Source organism: Halichoeres trimaculatus, unplaced genomic scaffold (assembly GCF_033239565.1).
Source record: "Halichoeres trimaculatus isolate MK-OKI-2021-1 unplaced genomic scaffold, fHalTri1.1 fHalTri1_scaffold_19, whole genome shotgun sequence".
Taxonomy (NCBI): Eukaryota; Metazoa; Chordata; class Actinopteri; order Labriformes; family Labridae; genus Halichoeres; species Halichoeres trimaculatus.
In genome coordinates this window covers 17,441,509-17,451,700 of record NW_027437197.1, presented here as the reverse complement: position 1 = coordinate 17,451,700, position 10,192 = coordinate 17,441,509, and the positions used below count along the sequence as shown (strand labels likewise).

The 10,192-nt window shown below is 40.8% G+C and overlaps 1 protein-coding gene across 1 annotated transcript; it reads right to left on the bottom strand.

The window, feature by feature from the left end:
* Positions 1–2,323: 2,323 nt before the first annotated feature.
* Positions 2,324–7,257, bottom strand: ednrbb (endothelin receptor type Bb). Its single transcript, XM_074694877.1, has 7 exons — positions 6,793–7,257; positions 6,563–6,675; positions 6,168–6,372; positions 5,830–5,970; positions 5,607–5,740; positions 3,360–3,468; positions 2,324–2,557 (listed from the first exon to the last, which is right to left on the bottom strand). Exons 1-7 carry the CDS (start codon positions 7,207–7,209, stop codon positions 2,387–2,389), a joined length of 1,290 nt encoding a protein of 429 aa, XP_074550978.1. The 5' UTR covers positions 7,210–7,257; the 3' UTR covers positions 2,324–2,386.
* Between the last annotated feature and the right edge of the window lie 2,935 nt (positions 7,258–10,192).

Below are 10,192 nucleotides of genomic sequence, written 5' to 3'. Positions count from 1 at the left end.
AAAAACAACACCAACCGAAAAGTATACTAAGCTGCCTTTAATTGGTTAAAAGAAAAAAAAAAACCTGAAACGTATTAAAATAAATGTAAAAATAAATAAAATAAATAAAGCCCAAAATGTAGTAACTGGTCAATAATGTCACAAGTTGTTACACTTGGGGCCAAAAGTTATGACTACTTTGGTTAGTTTCAGGCTCTAACAAGCCTTACATTGAGTGAGACTTCAGTTCACAGATGAAGAAGTAGTTCACCAGATCAGAGGTCAAGAACTGAAACTTTGGGGGGTTATTCTGGAGGAGTTTTTCTTGTTTAAATTGAAGTGTTGGTAAAATAATGTTATAAAGATCTTCTTCGTGCCTTCAGTAAGTAGACTGTTTCTGGGAAAAGGCTTAAAAATATTTGGACTTCATCACTCCACAGTAAAAACCATCGAAGTGAAATAAATCTAAGAAAAAAAATCCACTGCCAAGACAACAAATTCAGCCCAAGAGCCGACTGCGCGATGCCAAAAGAAGCCTCCAAGAAGTAGATGTGTCGACTAAATCAGAAAGTGACTGCACATATTTGCATGGGAAGCATGCCAGAGGGAAGCCTTTTTCTGTCTCTGAAGAACATCAGAGCAAAACTGAAGTTTGCCAATGAACACCAAGATGAGGCCAAGGACCACAAGTACGAGTGAGTCAGGGACAGAGCACTTTGGTCGTCGTAACAGAAAACCAATCACAACATTAGGGCTCGAATGAGTAAATGTTTGGAGTTGCTTGGCTGCTTCGGGGTCAGACTAATTCAAAGTCACAGGTCTAAGAGTGAGTCCTGAGTCATACCAGAGGGTGTTTGAAAGGCAACCAGTCTAAAAGTAGGATTTAAACTGGAGGAGGACCAATCAGTTGATAACGATCCTGCTAAATCCCCCAAGGACTGGTTACAGGCAGAGAGTCAGGGCTGTGGAATAAACAAGTGAAAGCTCAGATCTAAGCCAGGGTGATATGTTGGCGAAGGACAGACTTTGAATGATGTGTTGTAAATGTGAACGAACCTTCACAGATCTTAGCGCTGAAGGATTTCTGCTCAGTGTGGTGAATATTTCAAACGATCCAAGGCAGACCCTGGAAGACAAGCATAAAGAAATCATTGAGAAGATATATCTGTGAATAAGTTTACTCTGGCCACTAATTACTAGAGCAGTTTAATCAAGAGAAAAATCTGTCAAAAGTGTAAAGTTTCCATTGTATAGGATTTCAATTGAGCGTTTTTTATTAACTTATCCTCAAGAAATCAGATTGAAAAGCATGAGATGTATTTACAGACAGGTTTTATTACAGCACTGTGCAGTATTTTTGCAGAAAAAAATAGATCCAGATCTTTTCATACTATACATCTTTTCCACAGAAGCATGTCAAGTATACACTCAGTTTTATTCAAACAAACTCCCAAACAAACAGTGGAGGGTTACGCTCTTTGCTTAGACAGGATAAACTTTTAATAAGCATTCCAGCGCGCAGCATCAAGACAGTTTTGCAGACTGATACAGCATTAGCGAGAAGAACAGCACATCTATTTGTGCTTGCCTTGTCCTGTGACAGGAAGACCTATCAGGTGCTCATCTCTACACCCCCTCCCCCCCATTCCCCCCTCATCTCCTCTCTCCTCCTGACCTCATTCTGTCATCTTCGTTTTCCTTCTTCCCCACTCTCAGGTCTTTTATAAAGTGTCTCCATGCATTACACATTTAACAATGCATTAAAAATAGGCCACCATCAATCAGTCATTCAGCGTCGGCGACAGAATCTACTCGTGGCGCTGATTTGATATGTTTCTTAAGGTTCGGGAAAGAAAGGAATGCTAAAAAGTCTTAGGCGGCTGTGAATGAGAAACTAAACAGAGATAAAACCACGCATTTATGTGCTAATAATACACCGTACCCTCTTTAAACCCACCGTAATAATCTCGAATTCCTGTTTCTTGGTTTCTGAAGGCGCCAGAATCCAGAAACAGAATCAAAATGATACACATGCAGGCGGTAAGCCGTGACAAGATTCCTGTTGATGGGTGCCAGGTTAACATCGTGCCCAAAACAGTGATTTGAGAACTGTGATGCATGATACAGGATAGGTACGAGGTATCTGATGTAATGTTTGGGAGTGAGTCAAGCCTCCCGAGGGCAAATAGTCTGAACAGTCTGACTCCAGGTTGCTCATGCCAAAGCAGATGTTCAGCTGACGACAGCAGTACAAAGGACGTGTTATTCACAAGGTATTTTATATCATTAGGAAGGCACGTCAAGGTTGTTCTGCCGCTTCTCCAGCTGCTTTGATAGCCGTGTGTACGTTGAAAAAGATATATTGGAGACCTTAGCGGTGATTTTCACAGTTCCACATAAGTCTCTGCTAACACAGTAAGGCGTTCTCCTGCTCAGGTGGAGGTGAGGAAGTCTGCTTGGGAGCTTTGATGTTGCAGCTCTGCTCTGAGGCTTGATCCTGCATTCTGGACTTCAAAACAGACTGCACCTCGTCATGGGTAACAGCTTGGAGAGGAAGACACGGACTGCACAGACACGCCTGAAGGACCACACATGCACACAGAGAAAGGGGAGCTGGGTTAGGGGACAACACAAATAAAACATGCCTGAAAATGGCACATTGTGTGGTTTATTTATGTGTGGAGTAATGTGAGTGGAAAGCTATTTGCATGACTTTTGAATAATGAGCTACAGTAAAAGCCTTGTTGCTTTAATGCAGGATTGCTAATTGAGTGATGGTGTAATAGAAAGCTGCTCTGCTTGTTTGTGGGATTTGCTGATGAAATTCTAAGTTTGTTCGTTTTTTTAAGCTTACAAATAAAAATGTGGAATGAAAAAACAGGCAGAAAATGTGTGGCAGAAGAAGGGAGCACTCTTCTGCACGAAAAGCCAAATCAAATCAGAGCACTCTGGTGTGATGACAGCCAAATCAAATCAAAGTATGTTTTAGATATGTCCTTCTGAGCTCGTAATACAATAAAGGCTTTCAAAAAGAAATTTCCCTTGAAAATTGCCTTGAAGCTATGTTTTCTTCTCCCCCAGCACACATCACTCTGACTCAGTGACAAACTGTCTGGTAGATTGCCAAGTGTCTGTTTTTCTTTTTTTTCTCTCTCTTCTCCCCAACGATGTTTTTCCAGACCATTTTCACTTATTACCCCCTCGGGTCATTGCTCGCCGCAGTCTGGCCACTTTACAGACATGACTCCATATGTCCTTGATGACACATATGATAGCTCACCCAACGTGGATCACCGTGTTTTCAGCTCCCACCGGTTCCCAAATTGAATAGTGCCCTACATATGTCACAAAACAAAAACATGCAGGATGGTTTATCTCACCTTGAAACATCTTTTGAACCTTTTGCTGACGATGTACAACGCAATAGGGTTGATGCACGAGTTGAGGGAGGCCATATTGATGCCAAAGTAGTCGAGGACGAGAAAGGCGCTGGACAGAGAGAATAAAAATCAGCACTGATCAGAACATGAGAAAATTGCCTGAATTATTTTTGCAAGCTTCTTCTCATTTCTATGCAGATGCCTCTGAGTCTTAAACAGCATAATGTCTCTAAGTTGTCTGTCCTACTTGACTGTGTGAACCATGTTAAGAGTGAGATGGCAGATGATTTTCTTCAGCTGAATACTAATGAGGAGGAAGTTCTGATCTCTGCTCCCAGGGTCCTGAATCTGAGCCTGGACCATTATGAAAATACTGTTTTTCATTCCTTTTTGTAGCATTTAAGAAAGACAGAACAAAACTCAGACCCGTCATGTTCAGGGCTGAGCTGCACATGATTGTAGCATGATCAGGCTTTTGTTCCATCTCGGCTGGATCTCTGTCACTCTCTTTTCATGTCTTTAACCCTCTGATGCATGAAGTATGAAAGCCTGTCTCAAGATTTTTTCCCTTAAGTGTTTTTTTTTGTCTTAAGGCATGAAAAGAAAATGTTTTCAATTTTTTTTTTTTAAATATTTGACTTTTTCTGAAGGTTACAGATGTGTACACTCCAGTGGATTACATGCATCTACATCACAAAAAGTATGGACTTAATGTAAAAAATGAATTACATTTCATTTTTGTTGTTTTGTTTTTCTTGAAATTCCATGATTAACCAAAGAAATTGCATTGCATTGCATTAAACGCACTGAAGGCGAAAAATGAGAAAATGTGAAAAAAAAAATTGCTAATAGCAGTGAAACAAAGCTGAGCTTATGGTATATATGAAACTAAAGAAAAAAATGAGAAAAAATTAAGAGAAAAAGTAGAAGTAGTAGTAGTACAAGAAGAAGTAGCTTAAGTATAAGTAAAAGTAGTTGTAACTATGGATTGGTACTGAACTAGGCACTTCAATAGGTACCGACCAAATCCTGTCAAGTGTGCGAAGTACCGATTCATGTAAAATCAAAAGGTACCATGTTTAGGTACCTAAACACATTCTTGTGACTGTGAGGAAGTGGAAGAGTAGGTGATTTTCCATGCTGGACATGTACACAGTATTGCAGGGTAATATATTGAAGAATAAATATGTTAAATTGAAAAAAAAAATTATTGCCAAACAAATTGATTTTTTTTTCCACATAAACACAAAAAAAGTAACAAAAATTGGTGCTGTTATGTACTGATACCGATTACCAGGTACCAGGCATTAGTACTCAAATGTGAAAGGTACCCATCCCTAGTAGTAGCAGTTGTAGAAGTAGAAGTATATTTCTTGTTGTGATTTTCTATGCAAACCATTTTCACACACTTACAAACATTAAAACTTTGTTTATTGTATAGCTGATGAGCTGTTTAACCTTAAGATGCATGTCTGCAACTTTCAGCAAAAAAAAAAAAAAAAAAAGATTAGGAAAAATAAAAAAGAAAGTCTTATTTTTTTGCCCTAAGAATAATAAAAAAAACTTGCCACATGGGCAGTTCCCATAAAGAGAAACCATTGCATTTTGTAGAAAAGGACTTTCAAACAGCTGCAGTGACCACTATGAGCCTAAACAAGGGTTAAATCCATCCCTAAACCACCTACAGGTGGACTCCTGACAAAACTTTCCAAATGGTCTACATCCTCATCCTCTTGTTTTTGCAATGCTTTCTGATCAGTTTCTGAATTTAATTTAATATTTGCCATTTTGTAGTGTGCTGCTGTAGAGATGATTAAGGGATGTAAGTCTGTCAGGACTCTGAGGTTGAATGATCAGACTGTGCTGATTGTTCCTTGTAACAGGCTCAAAACTAGGGATGGATATTGATAATCTGTTCCTGTTAAGAATCGATTTAAAATGGTTCGATCCATCAACATCACCAACTTTTATGCTCAACGATTCTCTTTTTGATTCTTATATTGGAGTGGCCAGACCTTACGTATACATCACGTTAAGTGACATTCGTCAATCACGCTTGTCAGTGAAAAGGAGAATTCATAAAGATGCCTACTTTTAATACACAGAAAATTCATAGGAAGAATTGGCCTAGGTTTCCATAAAATCCTATTGATACCCATCCTACTCAAAACTTTAGGAAACTGTTTAGAGATCTTGCTCCTAAACTTAGGGAATGGAAGGTGATATGTTTATAGGTGTGTTTCTTACCTCAGCAGCTGACACCTGTTGGGATCTTTCTCATCATACGTGGTTAATTTCAATATCCTGCTCAAGTACAGAGGCAGCCAGCAAAGAGCAAACACTATCACCAGGCAGAAGACAGTTTTTGCCACTTCTCGTCTCTAAAAAAAGAAAAGATCAATATATAAGTCAGTGTTACACCCCAATGTGAAAAAAACAAAGGTGGCAAAATGTGACTAAAAGTGTCAACCTGCTTGGTGTGGTCGCTCAGCGTGTTCTCAGTATTCCTCAGCATTTTCCTGGTCATGAGTGCATAAAAGACGGCGGTCCAAGCCAGAGGCATGCAGAAGTAGAAGCCAAAGAGCCACCAGTCCTTCACTGATTTATAAAACTGCAGATTAGACACGACAGGGCCCACAGTTAGACAGTTGTTGCTATGTTACAGAATCAGAAAACAGTATTTTACACGTACATGTGTGGGGTTACGTTATTCAAAGCCCGGCTCGTAACATTTCCATCAAACATCTGACATTCACACGTTGATCTGTTTGTTTTGCCGTGTTGTGTTTGTAGAGCTTATTACCCTACCTGCATGAATTGCGTGGTTTGCATGGGATGAAGCAGACATATTCTCAGATGCTTGTCTTTATAGTCCATTGTTATCATATCAAAGCCAACAACCTCAGGCACCGCCAGCAGAATAGAAACAACCCATATCAGAGTTATTTCGATTGCTGTCCACATTGAGACCCCGATGCCTTTGATTCGATTCCAGGCAACTACAGCTCTGTATCTGCAAAATCAATCAGGAAATATTATGGCTTTGGGGGCTTTTTTGTCTGTAACAAAGATAAATCTTTTTAGTTAAGGAACATTTCAAGGGCTAATGCTACAGAAATCTGTCTACTTGATGGAATACAGATATTCTCGGGCAAGGCTTTTTTCTCTCGTAAAGCCGAGGACGGTGCTGCTTATCTCCTCACCTGTCAACACTTAAAGCACATAAGCTCAGCACTGTTATTCCAACAGAGGTTTTCTGTATGAAGGGGACCAGTTTGCACAATAACAAACCAAATGGCCAATCTTCTGCCATGAGCTGAAACAACAACAAAGAGAGTGAGTGAAAATTTACGGTGAGATGTTTTAAAAAGGATCAAAAGAGCAGAATATTGTTTTCTCTTCGTGAATGCACAGCGTGAAGTCAGTAACTCACCCTGTACGCATTGATTGGGATGTCTATCACAATGTGAAGCAGATCGCCCAGAGCAAGGCTCGCTATGAGGATGTTTGGCCCGCTCCTCATGCATTTGTTTACGTATATGATTCTCAGCAAGGCCGAATTCCCCACAATTCCAACCACAAAAACAACCAGGGACACCAAAGTATTGACATATTTGAAAGCGCCTCTGATTCGAGCTGGCTCCGGGCACATGGGATGGTGCTGTGTTTTTGGTCCTGCTACTCTGGGTGGATGAATTGAGCTGTTGGGTTTCTGTTTTTCCAGTATTAAAAGAGCAGGGGGGGCCGTTTCTGAAAGCGGGATTACAGGGGATGGCACTGAATGCTGATCAGCGGCCTTGCCTCCGATGAAAATATTTCCCAAACAAAGTATAAAAGCCAGGGTCCACATTGTTGATGATATCCTCTTAAGGCCCCGGAAGGTTATTTTGCCTGCACTTGACTGAAAACGAGAGTGGAAATAATTAGCACAGCATCCTAACCTTGAGAGCAAAACAGGAGGGTAAAGGATTATTTAATTTACTCATCTTGTTTAAAAAATTACACGGAGAAAACCAGCTTACCTGTAGATGAACCAATCCTGCATGAAAGGAGACTGTAATACCTGCTGAGTGTAAACACAAAGGACTCCTGCGTTACTTCTTTGCTCCTACACAGGCCGTAAGTGTTTGAAGGCAGGAGCGGCAGATCAGGGTTTTATAGACCAAAGTATTGTTGTCAGCATTAGTCATGGATCTGTCAGTAGTGTCTGTAATTACTACCCTTGATGCATCATCCTCAATGAAAGGATGTGTCGGAGAGTATTGTCTGTTTCGGAGTGAGATCATTGTAAAGGCTTGGGTAGAGGAGGGGGCTGTCATGCTTGTTTCTGACAACTTCTTTCTGACGAAGATGGAATTCTTCGACATGAAAGTCAAAATGCCCAAAGTGATGAAAGATTTTTCTTTTTGCTTGTGAGAAGCCAGCATTACTCTGAAGAAGGGAGCAGGAAATGTCTGCAGCTCAATTTGGATGTACACATCTTTACCCAAAACTACTGCCGGGCATCTGCACGTGAGCAACGACCAAAGCATGATACGAATGTAACCGTGCATTATTCAGTGACTGTCCTCTAGAGATTTCGCTTAACTTGGCATATCACGTTCCTTTAAAAGATGAGTCAGTCTCGATCTTTCCAGAGAGATACTGCCTCTGCATCTCCAGAGAGTCCCCAAAGAAGGTGACTTCCTCTCCCCACGACAGCTCTGTGACAACTTAGAGAGCCTGAAGGAAAGCACGAGACATATGACGACTGGAAAGATGATGCCGTTGTTAATATCCTACCTGACAACTTCTCCAGTTTTGTGTTTGAACGCTCAAATCTGTGCTCCACTAGCGATAAATGACCTTGGGAATGTGTATGCTGGCATACTTGGAAAAGAAGAACTGCTTAAGAAAAGTGAGTTGGGAATGAGAATGTGCGACATTGTTCACATTCAGACTGCAGAATACCTTAGACAGGCCAGTGAAGACAAACATGAGGTTTGTATTGCATTTGAGCATTGCCTCCAGTTTAGGGGGTCAGGGGTTATTTTCTCCCCATAACACACACAAATCCTTCATGTGTGACTACTGTAACCCTGGTTATTTGCAGTAGTATAGAAAATTCTGGCACCATCTGATGCTAGTTGCAAAAAGACACTGGAAACCTGACACACCAGACGAACAGTTCTGTATCCGCCAAGGAAATATTTCACGAAACCATCTGGGTAGCAGCTCTTCGGATTTGTTTTCAGAGGCGGGACCTTCAAAAAAAATCAGCAGCTGGTGATTGGATGACCGTTCTGATTGACACACTCACCACGGTATGACGTAGTTTAGGTGCGCCGCAGATGAGAACAAGCACAGTAGCACGACAAACAGTTGTGATAATAGCGTTAGACGACTGCTGCCGTTTTTGTAAAGTTAACTTCATAGACAGTTAACTCAAGAAACAAAGGAACGCTGACAAGTAGGAATGTCTGCTGACGTCACGTCTTCTCGTCACTTCCGCTGCTCACGCCTCCTCCCTGATTGGGCCGGTCAGAATTTAGCCGAGTGAATTCGTTGGTCAGTGGAGCCTGGCAAGATGGATCTGCAGGATTTCAGAAACTGAATCAGGCAGGTCCATCTGCTCTGCAAGGTTACCGGAGACCCCCATGAGGCTAAAATAACAGCCCTGCTGCTGCTGCTGCTGTAGATTTGCCCACCAACTGTTAAAAAACATGCTAAAGTGCCCGCCTGGGAGCCAAAACGAATGCTTAAGTACCCTGTTGGGTGGCAAAACACACTGAATTGTCTCCTTGGTTGGTTAAAACCTGATTCTTATCTTTATTTTATATTCTTTACTCATTTCTATATTTTTTTTATATTTTGTATGTTGTTTATTCATATTTCTACACAGTGCATGATGGCTCTAAGGGAGCACCTTAAATTTTGTTGTAACTTCAGTGCACTGACAATAGAGGCTATTCTTTTCTCTTCTGTTCTGTAAATCGCCCTCTACATGGCTGAAATGTAGGCTTATATGCCCTCTTGGGCGACAAAAAAACACATGCTGTGAACGCCTGTTTATTTCTTTCTGCCCCTACCCTTTAAAAAGTTTTTGCACACCACTGCTTAAAATATGAAATAAGCCTACTCTGCAAATGCATTTAAGAGTAGCCTTACCTTAAGTAAAGCCAATTATAGTTTTCATCCCCAGCACTTCTTAAAAGTCACTTTGGCTAACAGTTATTGTTCCCTCCATCTCTTCAAAACAAACCGACGCCCTTGCATTTGAGGATCTCCTAAGAAGAGCTGGTAAACATGTTCATCCTTGACCTGACCCTGCAAAGAGAAAGGAGGGATGGGCTAAACATTTTTAATATGCTAGAGCCAAAAAAGAAAAAGTTAGTATACATTTTAAGTCATTATATTTATCTGATGATGCATGTCTTGAATACATCGTCTACCGTCTCTGTTCTTCTGAGCTGTCTAGACTTAACAAAGTTCATGGAGCAAGCATTACACACGGCTGGAAGACTCATTACTTTGGTAAGCACTCAGGCCTGGACAGATTGGAAGAGGGAGGAGCAGAGGCTCTTTATCAGCTGTCAAGGTAAGCCATGTCATCAGTTTAGGTGCTAAGGGGTCACTTTTTCCTGCCCTTGCTTGCCTCTCATGGCTGAGACATCTGTCAGATTTCCAATTATTTCTCTGTGTTGCAGATCAAAGGGAAATTAAAGATCCCTAGTTGTTGCAGGAAGTGTGATTAACACTTATTTGGGAGGAAGAAATGTTAAAAAAAAAGAAAGAAAGAAAGAAAAGGAAAAAATAGAAAAACTTTATATCCTATTTCCACGCCAGACTGACAA

Bases quoted from the DNA above. Each gene is read 5' to 3' on its own strand.
- ednrbb (XM_074694877.1), bottom strand. From the start codon at position 7,209: ATGTGGACCCTGGCTTTTATACTTTGTTTGGGAAATATTTTCATCGGA. The intron at 6,676-6,792 runs GTGAGTTACTGA...TTGTTGTTTCAG, and splicing joins TCCCAATCAATGCGTACAGG to CTCATGGCAGAAGATTGGCC. The intron at 5,741-5,829 runs GTTGACACTTTT...TTCTTTTTTTAG, and splicing joins TGAGCGACCACACCAAGCAG to AGACGAGAAGTGGCAAAAAC.